Genomic DNA, 25,914 nt, shown 5'->3' with positions numbered 1-25,914 from the left:
CCGCTGCTGCAGTGTCCGGGCGCGGAGCCTCGGTGCTGTCTTTGTTCCAGAGAACAGAGGAAAAGAATATGAGAAAGACAGTATGACTCTTCTCCCTTGGCCCAACGGAGGCTGCTCTTCGGCAGTCCGCGGGCAGATGAATTAAAGGGGCCTGGCCCTTCCCCCTCTCCTCCCGATGGAGTCGTTCAAAGTCGGTGGAGACTGAGTGACTCGCCTCGGGGGTCCACAGCACCGTGGGTTTTCCCTAGCGGTGTTTGCCTTAAACTTGGGTACTATCAATCTATTCAGGGATGACTGATGACCTTGTCACGGCGACGCCAGTCAAAATATTTTCGGTCCAACTCCGTACCAACCAGCACCGAGGCATCCTGCGTGAGACCGGACAGAGTCTAAACAGCGCGTTTCCCAGGCTCAGAAGAAATGAGTGGTGGGAAGACAAAAAGAAACAAGCGGAAATCAGGAAAGAATGGCTATTAATTGTTCAGAGTGGCAGGTGCTAAATAAATTGGTTTGTTTTTGCGGGGTGGGGGAGATGAATGTTATTTCTTCTCTGTGAGGTATGGACAGAACTCCGGTGATGGGAAAGCGCCCGAGCCGGTCCGGTGCCCTCTGCCTACCTGACTTCTGTGAATGCCTTATAGAGCTGGGGGTGGCGGGTGTCTAATCCTTGGATGTGAAACCATGCCTGGAAGGGCTGCCACGGTCTGAGGCGCGGGGAGGAGGTAAGATAGGGGTGGGGTTGCGCTCCCACCCCGTACCTCGAACACCAGGTTTTGGGGGGCGAGGGTCCCCTCCGGGGCAACCCCGGGCAGCCAAAGGCAAATAAGCCTCGCCTGTGTCCGGAGCACTTGTACCACCAGACGTAGCTCGGGATACTTGCCTTGCATGCCAAAAGGGAGAAGGAGCCAGCCTCCCAGGAAGAGCACTCGAGAGCGGGTGGGCTGAGGGCTGGGCCCTGTGAGACTCCACTGCAGCCTCCTTTCAGCCCCGCGGCCAGGCCTGAGTCCCGCCAGGACCGGTGCCCTTTAGAGACCCTCTCGGTCTCACGCCTTCCACCTCTCAAAGACAGCCTTCTCGATTGCCGACTGAATTTCATTCCAGCTTGCAACCCACCCCACCCCGGACTCCCCCTTCACGCCCACCTCCATCAAGATTTATGTTAGAGATTGCGTGGCGGGCTAGTCGACTCTGGCACCCAGCAGTACTCCTGAGAAAAACTGAGCCCGGCAAAAGCGCAAACCCACTGCCGGGACTTGGTCCCACTCGCCCGGCCGCGCGCGCTCGCCCGGATGCCGACACCCGAGCGAGTGCCGAGATGGCGTTCCGGTTTCCGCGTTTCCACTGCTTCCAGGACCAGGGCAGCGAGCCGGCACCTAGAAAAGATATATCATGGGCAGAAAGAGACAACAGGCGAACCGGAGACGTCACGCCAAAAAAAAAAAAAAAAAGTGGGGGGTGGGAGGGCAGAGGGGGTATTTGTGCGAGAGAGGCGCAAGATCTGTGTGTGGATACACTCGAGTTAGAACTTCCTTCTTCCCTCTCCCCTCCCCTTGGTTCTTCTGGCCTGCCTCCCGCCTCCCCCCACCCCCATCTCTCCTCTCTCTCTTTCTCTCTCTCACACACACATGCACACACACTTGTATTTTGTGCTGTCGTAAAACCCACGTGTCCAGCCGGGAGGCTGCCAGAGCGTGGAGCGGAGGAGCCGGGACGCGGCAGCGGCTAAGAGCCCGCCGCCGCTGCTCGGTCCGGCGCCTTGGACCGCCCCGCACTCCCGCACTCGGAGTAACTGCTCTCACGCCGTCCGCAGGCCTCCACCACATCCCTGGCTTGTGGCCCCGGAGGGTCCCGGGGAGCCGGATCTCTAGCGCTTTGCTCCTGCGCTGCCCAGGGGCATGTAGCGTACCGGGGGCACATACTCTCCTGCACGCTCGCCAAGACAGACACACGCACGCACGCACAAACCCGCCAGGCAGCTCCGAGTTTTCCGGTAAGCGTGGCTCGTCTAGGGCTGAGGGTCTTGGGCCGCGGAAATAGGAGGCTGGAGGTCTCGCGCTGGGGGCGGGGGGGCGGTGGTGGGGCGAGACTGTCCCGCCTCCTGGCGCCGGAGGCCAGCGCGGCTCAGGCTCAGGCGCTGCGCCACTCGGGCTCGGGCTCGGGCTCGGGTCGGCTTCGAGCGCCGGCAGAGGGCGGGGGCTGAGTCCTGCCGCGGAATTCCGCGGGGAAGCGCCCTCTCGCCGGGCTTCGACAGCGCAGGGTGGGCGCTGGGCGCCTCGGGCCGGGAGGCAAGGCAGGGTGCACACAGCTACCCCCGCGCGACGCCGCGGCTTCAGAGTAAACTTTGCGCCCCAACCGAGTTGGGAAGAGGGAGCCGCCAAACTCGGCTGCCGCCGGCGGAGCCAAGGACTCAAACTCTTCGCTCCAGGGTCTTGGCTGAGGTCCTCCCCTCCCCTCTCGCACCAGGCCCTGAGTCCGGCTCACGCGCACCCATCTCTTTGCCCTCTGTCCCCAGCTTGAATCGTTGGACATGCTGAAGCCCGGAGACCCCGGCGGCTCGGCCTTCCTCAAAGTGGACCCAGCTTATCTGCAACACTGGCAGCAACTCTTCCCGCACGGGGGCGGAGGCCCGCTCAAGGGCGGCGGTGCCGCGGGTCCCCTGGGCGCACCACAGCCTCTCCAGCCACCGCCACCACCGGAGCGCGCTGAGCCCCAGCCAGACAGCCTGCGGCCGCGGCCGGCCTCGCTCTCCTCCGCCTCGTCCACTCCGGCTTCCTCCTCCACCTCGGCCTCCTCTGCCTCCTCCTGCGCTGCTGCTGCCGCCGCTGCCGCCGCCGCCGCGCTGGCCGGTCTCTCGGCCCTGCCGGTGGCGCAGCTGCCGGTGTTCGCGCCTCTGGCCACCGTCGCCGCGGAGCCTCTGCCCCCCAAGGACCTGTGCCTCGGCGCCACCTCGGGCCCGGGGCCCTCCAAGTGCGGAGGCAGTGGCGGGGACGGCCGGGGTGTCCCGCGCTTCCGCTGCAGCGCGGAGGAGCTGGACTATTACCTGTACGGCCAGCAGCGCATGGAGATCATCCCGCTCAACCAGCACACCAGCGACCCCAACAACCGTACGTAGCAGCAGCCCGCGCGCTCTCTTTCGGGGAGCTGGCTCCGTCGAGCGCGGGCGCCCGTCCAGGAGGCGCATCAGATGAAGGGGACCCCGGGTGGTTGGCTGTCCGGACCGCGGGCCTGCACCTCCCTGACCACTGTGACCAAAGTTTTCTGGATTAGAGAAGGAAGGAGAACGGCTAGAATGGCGGGGTGGCCCCCATGGGTGTCCTCTTCCCCCTACTCTCATTCCCTGCTTCCCAGTCCCGAGTCTTTAAACCCAGGTTTCCCGCGGACCGAGCAGTACAGATCGCCTCCCTGCCGCGGCATATTGCGCCCGGCGCCGGGCGGGTTCTAGCAGCGCGCGATGGGAGTGTCCCGGGACCGGCCTGATCTGGCCTTCGGAGGGACAAGACAGGAACTCTCAGCGGTTCTAGGGAGCGTGGATTCCAGGGCTGATTTCTCCTCCTCTCTATCTTACCTCTGGGGTTAACTGTGTCAGTTCATTTTCCTACCGTGGGGTTGTCCGGGGACCAGCCGGGAGCTGCTGGCTGGCCGAACCTCTAGTAGGAGTTTTGGATGGCACTGGATCAGTCTCTCCCTGCAGGCAGGCATTATTCTTAAGTTTACTATTTATTTTAGGAAAGAAAGAAAAGAAAAAGAAATGGCAGTTACTTAGTGAGAAAACATTTCTGATTTCAGGCCAGAGTCGTTTCCTGCGGATCCCGCATTCTCCGTGCACCTTGATCCTGCAAACATTTACAGTCCGTAGCCACGCTTGTGGGCTCACACATTGTTTTTTGTTTTTTTTTTTTTAATGAGGGTAATAGTAATTTAGTATAAGAAGCGTATTCTTCTTGTCCCCACGTAAACGGAAAATGCCTAAATTAGCATCCGTTTTCTTCTAGCGTCCCTTCCTGTATTCACAATTTCAAACCCTTATCACAAGTGTAGTTCCATTTTGAGGCTTTGAAGTAAAACTCTAAATGAGCACCAAAAATGTATTATTTATGTTTTGTATCCGATTCTTTTTGGTCATTTCAGAAGTTATGCTATGTTTACACTTTCTGTGTTGGGATAAGTTGCAAATACACTTCCAGAGACCCCCAGGAGAGAACATTAAAGCAGGTTAAGAAAGTGAGGCTGAAAGCAGTTCAGGATTTGAAAGAGCAACACTCAGCTACTTTCTTCATCTCATTCCTTCACCTAGCTTCTCTGTCAGCAAAGTTGCTTACAAATGTGTATGGTCATTCTATTTTGATCATGTCCCTTCTTACAGAATGTATACTAACCTGCAATCTTCTTAATTCGTTGTAAAAACAAAATAACTACAGGTTTTGGTTAGTGAAAGGACTCCCAAATTTATTACTTTGATTTAAAACACTGGGAATGACCCTAGTGATTGAGATGTATTAACCTTTTCATAATAGTTGGAGATAATTGTTTCAATGGAGATAATTATTGTTAATAAGATGAGCAGTTGTATTTACTTTTTTCCTTTCTAGGGTCTGAGGCTAAAGTATTGGGTTTACAATGAGGGTTTCGATTCAAATTTGTTCTGCAGTTAAGGAAATTCTTGTATTTCAGAGTTCCAGAAAATGCTACAAAGCTATGTTGTCTGAATGGACTTAAAAAAACAAAAAACAAAAAAAACTTATCGACTACTGAATTCCTTGATGGTGTTGTTTTCAAAGCATTTCTATAAAAAAATATTAAAAGCTAATACTTTAGTAAAAAGGTATTTCTTTCAGTGAAGTATAGTCACTGTGGGCTGAGAGTGCTTCATCAAACTTGCAGACTTTCTTCTGAATTAAGTCAGTGCTGGAAAAGACACCAGCAGTGCACCCCCAAAGCCCTGTCTGTACGCTGAGCTCCCCATAGTGTTTACAATGCAATCTTGAGGTTTAATGCATTCTCATCAGAGAAAAACCTGGACTTATCAGAGAAAGAACTGGGACAGAGTCCTAATTAATAATATGACTGTTAAACCAGTTTATTGTCTCGGTACCATTTTTCCTGGTTGGAGGAAATGAATTGTAATTTATTTAAGTTATTCCTATTGTGTTAATATTCTGATATCTCCTTTTGAGTGGACTGGACTGCTCCAGTGGGCAAAGTGCAGAGGCAAAGACAGGAAAGAAAGGAAGTCAGATTCCCCTATTAGAGTTACACTTCATGTTGCTCTCTAATTAAAAGGCAATTGAGAAAGAAAATAGAAAGCTGAGGTGGGTGGCTGTGTCATGCCAGGAGACCAGGTGTGCCATGCTTCCAGGAACTTCTCTGGGCAAGAGTAAGCACTCATTTGAAACCAGGAGATGTGTTTTACAAAGACAAAGTGAGAAGCAATTGAGTTTAATCTAACTAGAGGATCAAAACACATCAGAAATGCATAGAGTGGGAAACTTTTTTTTACTTGGCAGGGGAAGTTGATATATCACTTGAAAGATGGTGAAAAACAGTTTCACCCCATTCCCAGGTTGTATGTGGGTGGGGGTGGGGTGAGAGATGGACAGAAGGGAATCACCTATTAATTTATCATGCACAGATCTTTGTAGTTTTCCTTTTAGTCTATTGCCCTTTCCCTCTAAAAGAATTCTGTGAAGTGACCACTCAGCATTGCGTCGTTTTTATTACTTTGTATGTAAAAGGGTATTGAGTCGTTTTGTCTTTGTTTTTTTTTTTTTTTTACAAGGCAAAGGTGCCTCTAGACTTGTCTTTTCCCTTTAGAAGAGTTACTTGCCTGGGATCACCAACGCAGTAACTCCTGCGAATCCATCAGTAGCACTCCTTTCACTTGAAACTGTATTGGCATCTATGAGAACTGCCATAGGGAAGGCATAGTGAAGGGTGTTGCAGCTCTGTTTCACACATAAAAAGACTGAAAAACAGCAGAAACTATACAGCCTAGCCCGGTGAGCTCTTCTAGTATATATCTAACTCTGTGTATGAAGTTATTCTATAATTGAAGTACACTTTCCACTGAACCTCTCAATGCTTAGTTGCCTCTTCTTGCATCTGTTTAAAGTCAGGTGGGACTTGTGTAAGGTAAATGGGAGATGGGGGATCTTCCGTCCTCTTCCTGTATTACTGCCCTCATTCGCTGACAATTTGCTTGACGCCATTGATTCCGTCAGGCTCTGTTGCAGCGGCAGCCTCTTCTTGGATTCTGGGAGCTCAGTGCGTTTGAGACCCTGTCACTTTTCTTGGAAGGTATTGAGCAGCAGCCAAGCGGCGCGCTGAATGCTTGTGGTTGTTCAGAAACGGCTGGCCGAGCCACTTTGCTCTTCATATCTTTTTAATTTTTGATTAAGATCATCCTCCTTTCTACCTGGGAGAGAGGTGGGGGTTAAGCCTGTCCCGGGTCTCTCTGCGGAGAATTGAGTCGGGGCATTCCGCAACTTCCCCAGCAGGAGGTCTCTCTCTCTTCAGATATTTCGGGTAGCCCTGTTGTGCAAGGAACAGCGCTGGGAACAGCACTGGCTGGAGCACAGGTGTAGGAGTTGGGGCCCCTGTTGAGTTGAGGCTCCCCTGTTGGTAGCGCCATCCTTTCCGAGGGTTTGGGGAGAGATACTGGAGGGAGAAGGAAAGCTGGGGTTTGTTTAGTTGAGAGGTCAGGGCGAAGAGATAAAAGGAGAGTGAGTGTTTTCTGACCTTCCCTAATCTCTTCCCACCCAGTTGGAAAACGCAGGTCCTGTTTGGGAAGCTCCCGAGCCCAGTAACCCAACCAGTGGGATTTTCCTGACACCAAGACACACTCGCTGTGATGGCCTCACTGTCAATGGCCCTCGAGCGACTTAGATTTCAGACCCGGTCCTCGGTGGGAGGGAGGCGGCTCGGCGTCAGTGTGTGGGCTTTTGTGTCGTTCTCTTTTGCTGTCTTTTTGTGTGCAGGCCCAAGCCCCATCCCGGAACACACATGATTTAGCTATTTTACATCATCCGTTATCTAGTGCTCTGAAACTGAGCATAGAGCCATATATTAGATTGAGGTTAGGAGAGGTGGCGACTGTTTATTTAAGGTGATAAAATGGTCCATCAGCAGTAATCTCCATCGATATGTGCCACCAGGAGATGAAGGATGAGGGGACAAGCCACAATTAATTGCCCTATAGTTTTGTAGGAGAGAGTGGAGCCGGCCCAGACCCGCTTCGATCTCCTCTTGCGCCTCCTATTCATCATCTTCGCATTGTATATGGCGGCCTCGCAGGGGCAGGAGCCGGTGAGGTTTATCTCTGCGCAATATTCTCTCGCCCTCACACACTGGCTCTCCCATTTAATTTATTAATACAGTCATCGGGAGACAAAAAAAAAAAAAAAAAAAAATCACATTTCCTCTTTCTTTCCCTCCCCCTTTTGTCTCTCCCTCTTGGTCCCAGGGCCAAGCCGGCAGCCAGGCCGAGCAGGGGAAGCCTGACGCGGCTCTGATTCGCCGGGAAAGCTTTAAACCCGCCTAGGAAGAGTCCCGCAGAAGGCTCCCCGCGAGCTGGGCCACCGCGCGGAGGCCGAGACCACGCTTGGCGGCTCCCCTCCCTGGCCTGCCTCGCCTCTGGATCCGCTCGCTCCTAGTCCCGGTTCCGGGAAGCCTAGAAGACCCCTTCCCAGGGGAGGAAGGGGGCCGGGCGGGTGGTAGGAGCTCCAGAGTGCGGGTGGTGGCGATCACGTCTGGTCTTGTAAGAAAGCCGTTCGCTGGCAGCCAGGGGGGCGAGGACTTCCACATTCCGGTTAAGTGTTGAGGGGCCCGGCGTCCACCCCGCTCAAGGTCCATCACCATCCCAGCCAGCCGGCGGCTGGGCGCGGAGAGGGCTGAGAGGAGAGTGCGCGCTGGAATCGGGCGTCGAACCCACGTGCGGGAGACTCCCGGCCTCTGCACTCCACCGGCCCCAGGCCCCTGTCGGCTGACCCCCTCGGCGACCCTGAGGGTCCGCGCCACCCCCCGGCCCACTCCTGCCACGAAGCAGGCGGAGCTGCCAGCAGGCGGCACTCCCGGGGCCGCGTCGCCGTCGCCGGGCAGGGATCGATGGGCGCCAGCCCCGCGGGGCTTGGCCTCAGGACAGAGGGCGGCGACCTCGGCGGTGGTCGCAGAGAATTTATAGCTCAGCAGTTACCACGGTCCGGGCGGGGAGGCAGGGTTTTCAGCTGGTCCCCGGTTCCCTGTCCCGAGCACGCGTGATGGCAGGAGAAAGCGGCGGGGAGGCTCTGGGGAGCGAAGGCCCAGCGTGGCGGGCGCGTCCCCAGGGGCCCCGCTCCGCCTGCGCCCACACGCGCCTGTCGAAGGGCCCTGGAACGCTGTATATTTCACGTTTCCTAGAATGAGAAATGAGATACCAGAGGACTCTGGCCTCCTTTGCCCCTTTTGCCTTAAAAGAGATCCATTTTCAATTACAGGAGCCCCACGTGCTCTTGTAAAAACATCCAAACAGTACAGAAGGATAAGGAGCGAAGAGTGAAAGTCGGTTCTTCACTCCACTTGGTCTGGCCTTTTGAAGTCAGTGGGTGAACAAGTCTTTAACTTAGTGATACCTCCTCCTCATTCAGAGACCAATAAACAGGAGCTTTAAAAGATCTGTTCAAGATAGAGACCATGATCTCATATTCCCCAGTGCTATAGTGGCATTTCCAAATATCTTGCTTGGAGAGTATACTATCTCTCACGATCCTAAGAGACAGTAGGAACATTTGTTTGCCTCTTCTTTATGAATACAAGTGGACATATTATGTATTGTTTGGCCTAGAATGCTGTAACATGTATTATATATACATAATACCTATGTATTTTTTATATGTAGTTTAGGCATCTAGCCCACTTCTCCCTCAAATCTTTTCATGTAGGTGTTGGTGGCTTGCTATCTAGAATGTTTGTCCACTTGGGCCACATTTGTCAACCCCAGGTAATCAGTTACTTGTTTTAGCCATTCTTAGGCTCCTTTGGGACTCTTGAGACATAAGTCAGAAGTCACGTATTTTCAGTGACAGAAGCTGTTTGTATTAAGAAACAGTATTGTTAGGATTAACATGTATTTTGATGTAATTGGTCAGCTTTTGGGGTGGAATATTTTGAAATAGCATGAAGTCATTTATAAATGATGATAACTTCTATTGGATGGACTAACGACAGTGGACTGGGATTGCCTATTCTGCAAGTATTCTTCTACATATTGGCAGAGCCTCTGCTTGTCACTCTGCGGAGTGCTACTATTGTTTTAACACTTCACGGAGACAAATGAAAGTTCCTAAGTTGAAGAAGTGCTTTAGAGGACATCTTTGAGAAAGGACTAGACACGCTCTATCATGCATAACAAAAAACTGGAATATGCTTGTTGTCTGTGTGGGTGGTGGCTGAAGTTGCCACCTTTGCTCCTTATTTTATTGCTGATGTAGTTGGTATGATGTTACAGGTTGTGGTTATCTTGTAGGTTGACAGAATCTCTGGTATGGACTGTCAGGGAGTGAATACCAAATGCTCTTTCTTCTCACACTTTGTTTCATTGAGCCAACTAGAAAGGAAAGGTCTGTTAATCAAATCCCTGGGGTGATTTATTTTTACTTTTACGGGCATATTGCCTTTGCTTATTGTCATTTGTTTTAAGCTATTTTTGCTAAGGTGCTGAAAGGCCATTTCTGAAGTTAGGCACTAAAATTCAAAATTATGGACATTATCATCTTACTTTTCAAATCATCCTAAGTTAAACTCCCCAAACCCCAGAGTGTGGAAAAGGGAGAAATCTGTTTAATTCCATCATGCTACAACAGTTTTGTAGCACCCCCACCCCCCTGCTGCCAAATAGTGAATTCAGTGAAATATTTCAATTCTATTGACTGAGTTATAAGTTTGAATATAAAATTCTCCTGGCTTTCCTTAATCTTAGATCTCTAGATTTGGAGGCTTTTAGAGTCAGGTGGACCTGCTGGTGAATCTTTATCTGCCCCTTTCTAAGTTTCTGGTCCTTGGTTAAGTTAGATTGCTCATAAAGCCTCACTTGCCTCATCTGCAAAATTGGAATCGTGATATTACAATAATATAGTGGCTGTTTGGTTGAAGATGGGTGCCTGGCACATAGTAGGCAATTGGTAATTGTGAGTTTTTATTGTCTTTCTTTCCATGCCCTCTTCCTCTTAAAGTTTTTGTTTTCACAATCAGGAACTTGAGAAGGTGTGAGAAATGAGTACATTCTGGAGGAGTTGAGAGTACCTCCCTCCATCTAGGCCCCAGGGTCAAAAGCATAGCCTGGCACAGTTTTGATGGTTAGTTTGTGTTGCTGAAAGAGGGGTCCTTTGTGTGACGGCAGTCCAAGGGGCATGGTCACTTCACTACCTGCAGAAAGAGGTTGCTGCGTTCCACTTGAGAGGCCTGGGGACACCCTCAAGAAGCTCCAAAGGTCCCCTCATTCTCTGGGCTCTTTGGGGAGAAGTGTAGGAGGAGCCGGCTGAGGGGAGGGCATGGAGGGCTGGAGCCCTTCTTCACTGAGATAGGATGCTCAGGTAGTCAACCTTCAGTTCACTGTGAAGCAATTGAGGAAAACAGGGGCTCACTCACCAAGCTGGGTTGCCATCAGATGTTCCTCGAAGGTTGCTCCATGACTTACTTGTCACGAGTTCTTTGGGCATTTCAGTTGTTCTAGCATGGATAGAGTACACCCAGGGCCATCCACCAGGACTGGCTGTGATCAAGGCTGGGCACAAGTGTCCAGAGGGTGATCCGTCGCCCAGTGCTGGCGCATCCGCTGGTGCCCAGCTCTTGCCATTTCTGCCAGTCGGGGCTCGCCCTACATCAGGCCCAGTGCCACAGGGCTCTGCTGCTCAGGGGCGCCGCGGCTCCCCAGGGAGGCTGGGCCAGAGAGGCCGGTGTCGTCGGCGGGCGCCGAGACCGCGTCCCAGAGGCAGGTCCGCCGAGCCGGGGCGCAGACACGGCGGCTCCGCCAGGCCCATTAATAACCCGGAGGGCGCTGCGATCCGACAGCATGGTCGCCGCAGGCCTGCTTCCCGCGGCTGCCGGGCCTGTTCCTGCCGGGTTTGAGTCGAGGGATACCGGGCGTTCACGGCCGGCCGCCCCAGAGGGTGTGGTGTGTGTGTGTGTGAGGCCGCGGGTGTTGGGGGAGGGGGTTGGGAGAAGGGTGGTCCCCTCATGCGCCGGCTGCTCTGAAAGCTTCACTAAAGCTCTCACTTAGTTTATAACGTAAGGAAAAAAAATCGCATTTAGCCTCGGTATTAACCGTCTGGGAGGGATTTGGGGCCCTCTCCAAGGAAACTTTATCTTCATCATTAAAGACCCATTATTTTGATCATTACATTTGCTGTTTGTTTTTTTCTCGGGGGGGGGGCTTTGGAGAAGAGCTTGCACGCAAGCACAGGGCACCCCAAACCCGCCAGAGCATCCCCCCTGTCTCCCACCGGCTCCAGCAGAGCCGGGGACACCGCGCCAGGGCGCCCTCTGTGGCTGGGGTGTGGGACTGCGGCTCCACGGGGCCACGGCCGGCTCCGCCCCTCGCATGGACCTTCTCGCGGGAGCAGAGCGTGTATCGAGGACCCGGGGGTGGCGGGTAGGGTCGCCCGCCTGCTCTGGTGATTTTGAAAATCTCTTCGTAAAGAAAGGAAAACCAAACATAGCCAAGATTCCACCAAGGTAGAATCTCTCCGCGATTCCAGATGGGTCGAGAGACACTTTCCTCCTGGTACAATGATAAACACACCTCGAAACACGACGCAGAGCGAGAGTAGAGAAGAGGGTGAGAAGGAGAATAGGGAGGGAAGCGGGGCAGAGGCCGGGAGGAGAAGCCGCCAGCTGTCCCGTCGGTTCCTTGGAGACGACGACGCCATCCGAAGGCTGGAAGACGGCTCCGGAGGCTTGTGGAGGGCGCGCGGGGTCTCGACCGGTACCAGGCGGGTTTGGCACGGTGAATTCCAAGGGAGAGCGTCTAGTCCACCTCTCCCCCTGCTCCCAGTGGCCTCGGCGCCCTCGCGGCGTCACCTCCCTCGCAGGTGGCTCACCCGGGCGGGGAGGCTTGTTGTCTCGGGGTTTACCAGGGGTTAACCCTCTCCCTTTCCTCCCCTCCCTCTCGCGTGTCTCCGGCAGGTTGCGACATGTGCGCGGACAACCGCAACGGCGAGTGCCCCATGCACGGGCCGCTGCACTCGCTGCGCCGGCTCGTGGGCACCAGCAGCGCCGCGGCCGCCGCGCCCCCGCCGGAGCTACCCGAGTGGCTGCGGGACCTGCCCAGGGAGGTGTGCCTGTGCACCAGCACCGTGCCCGGCCTGGCCTACGGCATCTGCGCGGCGCAGAGGATCCAGCAGGGCACCTGGATCGGGCCCTTCCAGGGCGTGCTCCTGCCCCCGGAAAAGGTGCAGGCCGGAGCCGTGAGGAACACGCAGCATCTCTGGGAGGTAAGTCTCCTGGCCACCCAGGACCTTGCCACCGGGCAGAATCTAGGCCCATATAGAGCCTCCCTTGTTCCCCAGAGGGCAGTGGAGACACGATTTCTCTGGTCATGCAAATATCTGGTATTTGCAGCTCCTGCAGAGAAAGAGGTGCCCATAGCAGCCCAGCCAGGAAGCAGCCCAGACTTACAGGTTTCTGAAGATGGAATCACCTTAACAAGCTTCCAGTCCAGCTGCTGTAGATTTGACCCTTGGTCTCCCTTGATCTTGAGAAAAAGAGAAAACACCTGAGGAAATAACAGAGGAGGTTGGGCGTTGGGATGTGAACTAGGCGAATTTTGTGTCCTATTTTTAAGCTCTTCCAACACGTTTTTGTGTTTGTCCACTGGGCAAGAAGGAACATAAGCATAAACAGGAAGAAGGAGAGTCAGGCTTATTTTCTCCAATACAGACAATTAGGTAAACACCGAATGTGAGAGACTGTAACACATTCCACAACTTTCAAAGTGCCCAAAGTAAAGCAAGACTATATTGTGAATCAGAAATCACAAATTCTGCTTCTTCTCTGAAAAGGTACAATTGTTCAGATAGAAAATCATACTGTACGAAAACTCTGAAGTGGTTCGGTGTAACGCAATTGATAGAACTTCAACGGTACAGTCTTACCTGATGCTATTACTTAAAAATCAACAATGTATTTGAAAAATATTAACCTGAGATTTGTCTCAGAGCTTCATAGTTGATTACCAAGGTCCATTCTGAAAGAGACACCCCCACCAATTTTGGATATTCCTACCATGGAGAGTTGTTCGTGAAAATAAGGTGCCATAAGTCTTACCCTTAAGCGATATGTAAATCTGACCGAGACCAGGGAATATAATGGAATAGGATTAGCCAGAAAGTAAACATTTTTAAATGCCAGGGGCCAAGTTGGCATGGACCTTAGGGCTCCATTAACGGGTCATTTCTGCAACAGCCTGAACCCCACACTTGGCTCAGTATCCTGCAAGATGACTGTTTTCATTGCAAGCTGCCCTTTAGTCACTAAATAAACTCATGGGATTCAACAATCTGCTCAGATTTTTGCTGAGCACCTTCTCTGGCCGGCACAATGACTTGGTCTCCGGAACACTTATATGACTGTTGGCAGTGGGCTACTATGGCTTGTGTCTTCAGAGCCACCTTTGATGGAGGAGGAGCTAAATCGATGAGCTCATAGAGAAACAGCCCAAGATGACTTGATGGTGGCTGTTGGGCTATGTACCATACAGTTTCCACTGGTGCACTGGGCCCAGGCTCCCAGGTTCCAATTCACACCTAAATTGTTATTGGAAAACAGTTACATTTTCAGTCTTTCAGATTAGGATTCTTGAATGAGGGGAACATAGAGACATATTTCTGTTACTAAATAGTGCTTTTTTAAAAACAGTTTTATATAGGGAAATGGGGCAGGAGAAAATGGTTGATACATTGAGGCAAGTTAGACATTAGCATTTTGGGGTAGGAAAAACTGAGAAGTGGGAAATAAAGCATCTGGTTCTGAAATGTTTCCTAGTTGGTTTTTGTTTCTGACTAATTAGTTGTAACCTCCAGTGTGGTTTAAAGTTTGCAAAACAATTCCAGGCACTTTTCATGTTCCAGTGGTGTTATTAGGAACACTGTACCATACAGTTGAAGGTCTGCCAGTACTTTTCTGAGGAAATTGTAAAGCAATTGTTTAGTGTACAGATTTATTCTATCTGAAGTGTTAAAAGTGAGAGCTATTATATTGCCCTCTGATGCCTTGAGTTCAGTGCCTGTCTATTTTTAGAGTGTTGGGGACAAAGCCACAATCATGTAAAAAATCCCATAGTTTATTGTCATTGTTGGTTTTCGTTTTCCTCAAAGGCTTTGAATGATTGAGATGTTGGCAGGAAACCACTCTATAGGTAGAATGTGATGATTTTTATCAATATTGAAAACTATGGAGTCTTTTTTCTGTACCTTTACTTGTACTTGATGAAGTTAAAATTCTGTTGCAGTGGAGGCCAGGGAATTTCATTTGCTGTTGGTGGTGATGCTTGGGTAGATAGAGTGAGTTTTGTCTGTTGCTTGAGGTATGTGAGTTGAGTGTGTTGGGGATTGGTGCATAGACTTGGTTCTGTGTTTAAAAATAATACTTGTTGGGTTTATGCTCGAATGGTCTACTTCTAAAAAGGACATAATCTGTTTATTTTTATCATCTGTAAGAATAGTTATAATGACAGTCCTTTACAGGACTGAAGAAATATTAAAACTGTGACCACATAAAATGTATCAGACTTCTGGGAGATCATATAAAATGTGACTGGCTGAGGTCAGGTAACAGTGCCAATGTCCATTTGTAAGATGAAATACTTTAACAGGTTTCAGATTTTTACTAGTATAATTACTTTTTAAAATATGAAGTATAAGTTTATTTTTAATTTTTAAGCATTATGATTTATTACTTTTATGAAATGTGACTATTTGGATTAAGTTACATTTATAACAAAATTCTAAATGTTGAATTGTTCCTCAGGCTTTAGTCTTTCCTTTCAAATCTAGATTTTATTGTGAAAAAAAATTTTTAATTGCTATATTTTTTATATCAGAAAGAATCAGTAATTGGAATACACTGTAGGTCTATAGAAACTCTTGGCAATAATTGTTTAATGACTCATGTAGTAATTATCCATTTTGAAAACATACTTTTAAAGATATCTTCTAGAATACAGATCGACATAAAGCAGATCTTGAAAAAATTAAAAGAATTGAATCATGACTATTGCATTGTAAATGTTAACTGGAATCGTTTCTCACATTTTTTCGTCCCTTGCTGATGAAGAAATGTCTTTATATTTAGAGTTCAATACTCAGGTCCTGATGGATCTTACTAAGGTTACTTATCTTTATTTCAGTACAATAAATGGACTGCTAATCTTTTCCCATCACTGTTTCCAAGTAGATGATGGATTTTTGTTTCAGTTTACAGTTCGTTGTTTTTAGTGTGGTTGTACTTTATTATACACATGAAGGCTTATTACAGAAACAGATTCACCTTAGTTACTCCTTTTGTTTAATTTTTGAAAGCTCTATTTCTTGTAGAAAAATGACTCTTTTTTAATATTTAAAGTATATCAGCTATGAAGAGCTTGATTGGTTTGTAAGTGTGATGTCATCTTTTAGTTAATATTTTCTTTGGGTATAATACTGGTTCATAAAAATATAATTTTATGAAAGTTAAATATCATACCACTACCTTCATTATGTTTTGACTCTTTGGGGTACCATGGGAAATTCTAAGAATTTTTCTTTTTTAGCAATAATCCAAGGTAAAATTTTTTTGTGTGCCTTGAAGAGGTTAACAAGCTAAAAGTCAAATTTATCATTTTGGGGGGCCAATTTCTTTTAGAATCAGAATTTTAATGTATTTTACAAAAATAGTAAATTTAGATATCTTAAAATAGAAATATAACTGGATAGATTAAATAATCACTTGCCTTGCTTGTATACATTTATTCCAGCAAGACTTGGATGCATGATATATTTCTAGCTATTTGGCCATAATGGGAAAAATCTTTCTAAATGTTTTGCAAAGAAAACATAGTCTTTCTCAGCAACTAGGTCTTAGTGATGAGAGTGAGATAATTTTGTCCTAATGTGTTTTCTAATAAAGAAGTGAAAAGGCACATTTAATTCCAACATTTATGAAAACATTATCTCCATTATTAATGTGCCCCTTTTCCCTTGAGATAAATTAATCTAGTCCACACATGGTTTCTCCTTTCTGCTTAACATCAGAATTTAATATGACTGGACCTGAGGAATGTACACAGTGTATACTTTAAATTCTACTGGAAGAAAATACGGAAGTTTAAAATAAAGTTACAGTTTAAGATAGGTTAGAATTACTCAGGCCTTTCAACTCAAAGTCTGATCTGACAAGTTTTAACAACATTGACAAAATAAATTGCACTTATTTTCACCCTAGAAAAGTTACTCTGTTAATTGAAATAATGTAGTAACCTGTTAGGATAACAGTCAAGGTATTAGAAATTACACTAACTTGGAGTACTCTGCAATACTTTGGAGTTAATTTTATAGAATTTCTCTTTGCCTAGGTTAATTTGGGTGTCTTATTTTCATTCTTACTATGTAGAGACTTTAATTATTTTTCTTCAGAAAATCAAGGGGGATAATATACAGTGGTCCTTTTTGTGGTTTGATTTTGTGCCATAATATTTTAGATTTAATAAGAGGTCTACTTTGAAGCAAATAGTCTATTTTTCATCATTACTATTTAGCTTAGGTCAAAAGACATTAATGAAAACCAATATTAAAAATATATTGCATGCAACTAAATGTTTATATTTCAAAGCCATCACAGGTAATTGGTACTAGAAGGAAATGAATTGATCTCATATTTTAAATGTATTATGTATGTTTTAATAAGTGACCCAGTTCCATATGTAGTACTGTACACATTTGTATATATTTAGATAGTAAAAAAGTCACTTGAAAAGAATAATTTTAAATTGAATAAAAGTAATTTAAAAATTCAATTAAAATTATTTAAATTTTTTCCAGTGATTGTACTGTAACTGTATATTCCATATTTTGCTCTATAGACATGGGTTCATTTTGGTCTGATTCACCAAAGTACCAGGGGACAGGATTATATAGCTATCACAGCTGTATTGAAGTAAAAGTTATGTTTCTCAGCAATTTATCATTTAATATAGCAGACTGTCATTTCAGTTTTGAACGTATTGACTTCATGAAATCCAAATATTCTCCTTCAAAACAAATCATAGTAATGTTACTATTATGTTTTTAATTATGCAGAGGAACAGCTGGTGTATCTCGTTGACTTTGCCTCATTTGATTTGAAGATGTCTTTTATAGTGGTGCCCATTTGATCGAGTGTGAGCATTTTGTAGTTTTACATAAACTGTAAAACCATCTGCCGCCTCTTGGAATGGTTTCCAGCATTGTGTTAAAAATAAAAACTTAGTACTTAAAGCTGGCTTTGAAAAGGTCATATAAAGTCCCAATACTCTTGGTTTATGTACCAAATGCCACCCTTGGTTTCTAAGTTCAAAAATGACTCTGTTAAAAAAAATTATAACAGCCATTTGGAAATTCTCATGTTAGTGAAGTTTAATCCAAATATACATGTGACTCTACAGTGTTTTACTTTTTTAGTTGCAAATGCTTTATAAAGAATGATGTATTCTATATCTGAAGGACTGCTTTTCTGATCAGTCAGTTCAGTTTATCTATTGTTTATAGATTGCTTCTTTTGATAGCATTTTGTCCACATGAAGAAAATAATTCCTAAGTTTTTTGTGGTTCACTGCATATTTTCTTACATTGTATGATTTTTTTTCCCACGCTGGGAAAAATAGAGAATGGAGATTAAAATAGAGAATGGAAATTAAAATCAGAATTGCGGAGGTTACTGGACAGATGAAATCTGCTCTCCCCAGTCACTCTGTGGCAGCAAGTGATTTGATGAAAATGTGATTTAGGTAACACTGCATCAGAGAAACCTGCAGGGGAGCCTTTTAATTTTATGTGTCAATTAAGGCAGTTTTACTTATTCAGGGAAATCTATTGTGTTACCCAGAAACCATTTATAGTTGTTGTATAATGTTGTGAGTTTTAAAAAATTTTGGTTGAATATGAAAATCTTATCTTTTACTCAGCTGAGAGATCGTGTCTACAGTATCAAAATCCTCTTTTCTCAGAGGGTAGATGTGATACTTTGGTGTTTGGCCATTCTAAAAAAAATGCAGTGCATGAAACCACTATGAGACCGCCTTGCTCCCCCTTCTTTCTTTCTTTCTTTTTTAGACTCATATATACTCCCAGATTTCGTGAGTTCAGACATTCCTTGTGTATTTACACAAGAAATACAGACTCTGGTATAACTACTTAGCATAAAAGCCAGAGCAGCCAGAGCAGAATATACTTTTCCTTGTAAGCATTTGCCACCTCACTCAGATAAGTTACAGAATTCCATTATCCAAATTGTTACACATGTGTGACAGAGGTTGACCTTTCGTCATGTCAATCCTTTTTGTGTAGGCCCCAGGCTCCAGCCTAATGGCTCAAACCCTGATTTACTCACTGTAATAAGGGCAGGAGGTCGAGCAATTGTCAGGCTGCCTGTTCGTACTCTTCTTGGAGCCTGGTTGAAGGCTGTTAACACAAAGCTTTTCAAAGTGAATTTACAACCAGCACCACTGACAGAGGCCAATCAGTGCACCATAAATGTCAGGTTAGTGAGATTGAGCAGTAAGTAAAGTACTGACAGCACACTATTGGCTGGAATCAATTGACCAAGGTTTAACTGAGAAGAGCAATCTCCTTGTGGTGCTCTTAGGGAAAGAGCTAAGTGTGCAGCCAGGGTTTCCAGGTAGGATCCGTAGGTTTACCTGTAAGGGTTGGGGTGTCATCCATTTGCCACAGAGCATCCAGCATCCTGGTGTTGATATGCTGCACAATCTGGGAGTTCAGAGTGGTGGAGCCTGCTGACTCTGAGTTGGGTGGTTAAAAAAAAAAGTCCCAGCATTAGAAAGGAGAGAGAGGAAAAAACCATTAAAATATGGGGCTGTCAAAATTGGGAGACACATCCAGTGTGTTACAATTCAGTGAAAGGTAATTTGTTCAAATTGCAAACTGTACCAGGGAATTTCCACCAAGGCACAGACATAAATAAGCCCACTCTTCCTGGGGCTTAGCAGGGTGAGACTTTCATGGAAGTCACTAATGAGTGATTATGGGTTGAGGGTCTGAATATCCATGAGATGTGGTTTCTCTACCAGACGAATGTTTTTATCATTTTGTGTAATGACAGCCTGGACAACAATTCATTGAGCTCAGAAGGCATCAGCATTAAAATGGAGGAATCCATTAAAATGCTGTATGCAAGGATTTATAAATTAGGCAATTTCCTTGATTATTGCAATCATTTACAAAATTGATTGTTCCAGTGTGGTATAGACAGATTTCAGCACTGATCATTGACAACAAGCACATTCTCTGATATCTGTAGCTACTGGTCACTAAACCAGGTCACTATTCCTCACCCCTCTGCTGTTCTTGATCTCAAGGTCAGGCAGACTGATTTCAAAGCAGCTTATAATTATGAAGTTTTTATTTGTCTTCAGAGGAGACTCACCTAGGCTGTGAGAGTAGGTAGGTCCAGGTTGCTCTAAAGGTTGTTACATTGTTTTTATATTTTAATTCTGAGTTGGGGGGAAGATATGAATAATCGTGATATGCTTCAGATCAGCAGCACAGATTTTGAGATGTTGCCAACTTAAATGAAAATAATTTTTGCAAATTGCAGCTGTAAATATTTTTTTGAAGATCTTAAAGTCAATAATGTGTTTTATGTGTTGGTCCTTAGAGTTCTAATTATCCAATAGATATATTGTAGAGTCACTGGATTTTAGGTCAGTTAATTCTGGAAGGTATAATAAAGACATTGTTACAAGTGCGAAACACTCAAAATGCTGCAGATTTTCCTATATATGAACACACAGAAGTTCACTTGGTGCTTAATCACTAACCACAAACCACAGAGTTGTCTTGATTCCTGAAATATCAGAGATGGGCATGCCAAATGTGTCTGCAGAGCTCTGTCCAATGAAAGCTAGCCGTGCAGTTTATGCTTAGTACAAAATAACTTTAGCCATTTGTTTTCAATCATTTTGTTTTTAATCATAATTTTCCCCTTTTGGAACTCTAACACAAACTGGGGTTTGTAAAAGAATAACACTTTATAAAATTGTTTAACACTGTGGGGAAGGCAAAAAATTGTTCAGTTTGTCCTGATTTGAATATATAATAATTTGATCTCGAGGTAGTTCCTTGTTTTAAAGTGAAGATGTTACGTTGTGGGAAGGCCTGTGGCTTGTGGACACTTTGTACTTACTTAGGTACTGTCACTTAATACTGTAAATAAGAAGTTCATTTTCACTTTTAATTAGTTGTAAAATTCACTGCTTAAAAATTCAGTACAAAAGGCAGTGTTTTCAGTACTGTGTCTTGATATGATCTCTTCATTTTTATTTAAATATTTCTCTACACAGTATTCTGGTTTCTGTTAAGAATTAGAGGCCGTGTCACTAGATCTGTCTTGGGAGATCTTTGAATGAGGCACTCGGTTTTATAGATGTTTTTGCTTGTCCCTTTGCACATTCATTTGATAAACCAACACCTCATGCACATGTTTGTCAAATAATGATATGGGATTAAGCCCATTTTATTAAAATGAACAGTATTTTTCCCTCTCTGTGATCATTTTAAATTAAAGCTGCCTCAGATAATGAAGTGTCGTCTATAGAAACATTCAGTATAATCTAATTCACTAGAAAGTTCTTAAGTGCTTTTTAATTGGAATCAAATTAAATGTAATCAAGTCATGTTTTCGGTATCTTGTAAAGCACTGGGGCCTTAAGTGTTGTTAGCACACTTGGGAATATTCATGTTTAGTGCAAAAGCAGCAGTACTAAATTCTGAGATATGCTTGCAAACTCCAAAATGGTAGATAACCCATAAATAAATTATATGTTAGAGTGTAATGTTTTTAGAACCTGTTGTGTTTGTCCCAGACTAATATTCAAATTCATTTTTGATATGCGAAATGCACAAATAGTTCCTGGGGCAGAGAATCCTGAAAAGTATTGGTCTATTGAGGAAAGCACTTAATTTCAATTTATTAAGATTAATTGCAATTTAAAATTTGGCCTGGGTAATCTACAAAAAAAAAATTAATTATAAAACTTTAGTAGAAATGAGCTTTTCTATTAAAAATAATTTTTATCATAAGAAATTTAAACTATAAAAGTATAAACTAAAGGTAGCCATTAATGATGATTTTTATAATAGCCTTTTGAGAGATAATTATATAATGTGATATAATATACATTTGTTTGTGTATGCATTGTATATACATTGAATCACAGTTTGAGTAAAGATACGTTATTTCCTTAATACCACAAAACACATTTTTAAAGCAGCAACTAATGACACTATTTTCATGGAAGTTCCTGCAGATGTTTAAATTTGGCTCACCCATGAATAGATTTTGTGTCTAGTTCCATCCTCTGATCTCTGTATCTTTCCTGGTGGGAAATTTCAATCTGTAGACCCCACTGATACTATAGATGCATTTCTACTGGTATATTCATATGTTTGATAGCCCATCTTAATAAGACCAGAGCTTTTCTGGGATCTAAAGGAAGATTTTAATGGTCCTCAGGAAGAAGGAAAAAAATTTATTTCTTTTAATAGATCAAGGTGTTAACAAAAAAGAATCGGATCTCTTTGAAATGCTTTTCTAAGTAATAATACTATATTTATGTAGCTGTATATGAGACTTCAGGGAACATACTTAATTTCTTTGTATCTCTTATTTCTCCATATGGAAAAAAGAGCCATATTTGACTACTATGCAAATTAGACGGGCAATATTTGTGATTTTTGTGTAATAAAAGAGATCTTTCTCTTTTCAGTTAGGGTTTTAACAATACTTTTTAAGACTAGTGGACTCTGCATAGAGTTATAAAGAATCACGTTATTTGTTAAACCAAAAGATTGTACATGGTAGACCATGATACATAGCTTGGATTTAATTACTATAAAATCAGGCTTAAAAAATATTTAAATACAAATTTATTTAGCACTGCTCTCAGGTAACAAAGGATTATGTGTTAAAGGGATACCATACAGTGTGGGGGACTTCCCTGGGGATGCAATGGTAAAGAACACGCTTGCCAGTGCAGGAGACACAAGAGCCGTGGTTTTGATCCCTGGGTGGGGAAGATCCCCTGGAGAAGGAAGTGGCAACCCACTCCCACTTCTTGCCTGGAGAATTGCATGGACAGAGGAGCTTGGCGGGCTGCAGTCCGCGGGGTTGCACGGAGTTGGATGCGACTGAGCATGTGTGATTCACTTCTCACAACTGAGAATTGACTCCTGATGTGGAAGGGGATGGACTCAGTAAAATCACAAAGGGCCCTAAACCTGAAGGTGTTTTGACTCTGATCAGGAGCAAGTTGTTAGGTAGGTGTGCCCCCACATACTGAATTCTGAATAGAAAAACATCTCCGTGCCCAGCGTATTGTGATTTGTCAATAAATATTAAATAGCAGCAAGTCAACATCATGGCACCTTTGCCACTGTCCATTAAAATGTGTGTGTAGCTGCTTGTGTACCAGTGAATACTGACATAATAGTGCATTGTACAACTCCTGAATATGTGTCAGTGTTAACCATAAAATGTATGTAAAGCGAGAATTCCAAGTGACAGAACAAGTTTTAATGAAAAAAGTAAGCATAAATGCTGAAACATGTCCTGGAGAGCAAAAACTACTCTGAAATTTGTATTTTTTCTAACATATGTTTACTGAATACTAACCATGTCTTTTATGGTATCTGGAGTTTTTCCTTTGGTAATCCAATGAAGGTGATAGTCAAACTATTTGACAAGCACCAGCTTAGACCTTGGAGAAGGAAATGGCAACGCACTCCACTACTCTTGCCTGGAGAATCCCATGGACAGAGGAGCCTGGTGGGCTACAGTCCATGGGGTCGCAAAGAGTCGGACACGACTGAACGACTTCACTTTGGCACTTTTCACTTAGCTTATACCTTGCGCATAAACCTGAATGCCTGTGATTGTATCTGTGCTCCATGGGCTGATATCAGCTCCAAAGCTAGACTAGCTAGCAGAGCTTTAGCAAAGCCACTAAACAGATAATCCATCATGGGTGTAAAGTTTCAGTTTTGAAAGATGAAAAAGTTCTGGAAATTGATTGTACGACATAGTGGATATTCTTCACTCTACTAAACTATGGTAACTTTTATAACATGTGCATTTTACCATAATAAGAAAGGAAAAATAACTCTATTTCCAGTGATTTTTCTTCTAGCTCACTGATTATTAAACTGTAACATCCATAAGAATCTCCAGGTACAGGGAGCTCAGCAAAGTTCAGTCTGGGAACCTGCTCCCCAAAGATTCTGATTCAGTCCTGCAGAAGGACTTAGGAACCTATTTTCTGAACCAGTGTCTAATGTGGTGCTGGGACTACACTTGAAGAAATGAAATGCCAGGCTCTACCTTTCTCTGCCTTACTCCTTGGTTGTCCACTTCCCTTTCTGCTTCCTTCTTTGTCTTGGCTGCTCTTGAGCAAATCCAGTATCTCTTCAGCTTCCCTTCCATACCTGGTCTCATCTGTTCCTGTGTGAATTCTAGTCTTACCCTTGCTTTCATTTCTGCTACACCTTGGCTAATCTATGGGCATTTCCATTCTTCTCCCTTACCACCCACCCCCAAAATAGATAGATAAGTAGATAGATTAAAAAAAAGATATAAATATTACAGAGCTACTAACAGACAACCCTGGTAGCTCAGCTGGTAAAGAATCTGCCTGCAGTGCAGGAGACCCTGGTTTGATCCCTGGTTTTGGGAAAATCCCCTGGAGAAGGGAACGCTACCCACTCCGGTATTCTGGCCTGGAGAATTATGGACTGTATAGTCGATGGGGTCGCAAAGAGTCAGACATGACTGAGCAACTTTCACCTCACTTCAACAGACAGGAAAATGGACTTCCCTGATTTTCATCTTTTCTGTCTTTCTGAAGTCCACCTGACCAGGTATAAGGAAGCAGCCAAAAAGGAGAAGGCTCTCCACAGCATGCCGACTGCAGTGTATAATTAGCACCTCAGCAATCAGAGTGTGCTTCAGGAGGAGGTGGCCTGCTGAAAGGCGTTCGGTAGGTTCACAGGTCCTGAGTTCCAGCTCTCACTGGGTCTCAGCTATGTGACTGCAAGCAGATACCTTCCCTCCCTTGGCTCTTACCAGTGCTACATCCAATGGCACTGTCCTTTCTGTTTCTCCTGCCAGCCCCTTCTGTGCATCCAAGATCATAGAGAGAGGCCATATGCTTGCATAATATTTGCAGTTTGCAGCCAACTTTATCTGCAAATGTGCTGGTTGTTTTCGGTCTTCTTCAGGTTTGCATTTCTGCCGGTTGAGGGAGCATGCAGCCTGTATTCTGATCAGAGCTTACCTGCTCTTGTTGTTTCAAATGGTGCCACTTCCCACACTCATCTCTCTTGGATTGTCTATCCTCACTTGTCTGTGGGAAGTTTCCATTTAGATATCCAGATTGTTTCAAAATGAGTTCACTAATCATCCTCACCTCACATCTCCTCAAATAAGTATCTCCTTATGGCACCCCACTCCAGTACTCTTGCCTAGAAAATCCCATGGATGGAGGAACCTGGTAGGCTGCAGTCCATGGGGTCGCAAAGAGTTGGACACAACAGAGTGACTTCACTTTCACTTTTCACTTTCATGCATTGGAGAAGGAAATGGCAACCCACTCCAGTGTTCTTGCCTGGAGAATCCCAGGGACGGGGAGCCTGGTGGGCTGCTGTCTGTGGGGTCGCACAGAGTCGGACACGACTGAAGCGACTTAGCAGCAGCAGCAGCATTCCTAACTTACAGTGCTCTGGTTGTCCTGTTTGACCTATGAGCCCAACATTTTGGAGTTACTATAATGGCTTTTTTTTTAAGATTTTTTTTTTTTTGATGTGGACTATTTTTAAAATCTTTATTGACTTTTTTTTACAATATTGCTTCTGTTTTTATGTTTTGGTTTCTTGGCTGTGAGGCATGTGGGATCTCATCTCCCTGACCAGGGATCAAACCTGCACCCCCTGCCTTCAAAGGGAAAGTCTTGACCACTGGACTGCCAGGGAAGTCCCTGTAATAGCTTTTTAAAATATTTTTATTCCTGGCAACTAACAGAGTATCTGGCACATACAAGGCACTTAATAAGCACTGTTGATCTTTTTCTATTTTTTAGAGTTGGAGTTTTTATATGAACAAACTGGAGGATCACTCAAGTAAAAGTTAATGGTGCATACAAATTATTTTGTAAAAAAAATAATCAGTCTAAATATGAATCCTAAATTGTATCCTAGCTTCTGGCCAGAAATATCCATTACTGAAAGCCAAATATCCTCTGTTGCTAATAACAAATAAAAGAAGATTTCTTTTTATTCTTGAACTTTGTGACTCATTTGACAGTACTAAAATGTCTAAACAAATCTTATCTGTGACACTTTTATAAACAAGGTATTAAAAATTGCAGTGGGACATCTTAGACACAAGCTGCAGTTGGTGCTAAGATCCACTTTTAGAGTCTACTTCTGTAAAAAGTAAGGGGGTCATGATCTGACACTGGAAACACTGTTGATCTGACCACAGTACTAAGAGCTAATACATTTAAGCTGAGACTGTGCGAGGCGTTCTGCTAGGAGCTTTATAGGAACTATCTTAATTAGCCCTCAGAATCACCCAATAAGGTAAAGACTATTACAGTATTTTTCAGATGAAGGAGAAGTAACTCGCCCAAGGTTTAGGTAGTCAAGG

The 25,914-nt window shown here is 45.1% G+C and overlaps 1 protein-coding gene across 3 annotated transcripts in view; it reads left to right on the top strand.

Moving 5' to 3' along the window:
• The first annotated feature begins 1,683 nt into the window (after positions 1-1,683).
• The window catches only part of PRDM6 (PR/SET domain 6), a 113,165-nt gene continuing 88,934 nt past the window's right edge, over positions 1,684-25,914 (top strand). For 2 of the 3 annotated variants that reach the window (XM_059888182.1, XM_010807097.4), the window contains exons 1-3: positions 1,908-1,990; positions 2,513-3,104; positions 12,154-12,461. In XM_059888182.1, the coding sequence (XP_059744165.1) occupies positions 2,528-3,104; positions 12,154-12,461 (885 nt within the window). In that variant the 5' untranslated portion in view covers positions 1,908-1,990; positions 2,513-2,527. 3 annotated transcript variants of the gene reach the window in all.

This window comes from Bos taurus, chromosome 7 (genome assembly GCF_002263795.3).
Source record: "Bos taurus isolate L1 Dominette 01449 registration number 42190680 breed Hereford chromosome 7, ARS-UCD2.0, whole genome shotgun sequence".
Taxonomy (NCBI): domain Eukaryota; kingdom Metazoa; phylum Chordata; class Mammalia; order Artiodactyla; family Bovidae; genus Bos; species Bos taurus.
This window is presented reverse-complemented; position numbering and strand designations above follow the sequence as displayed.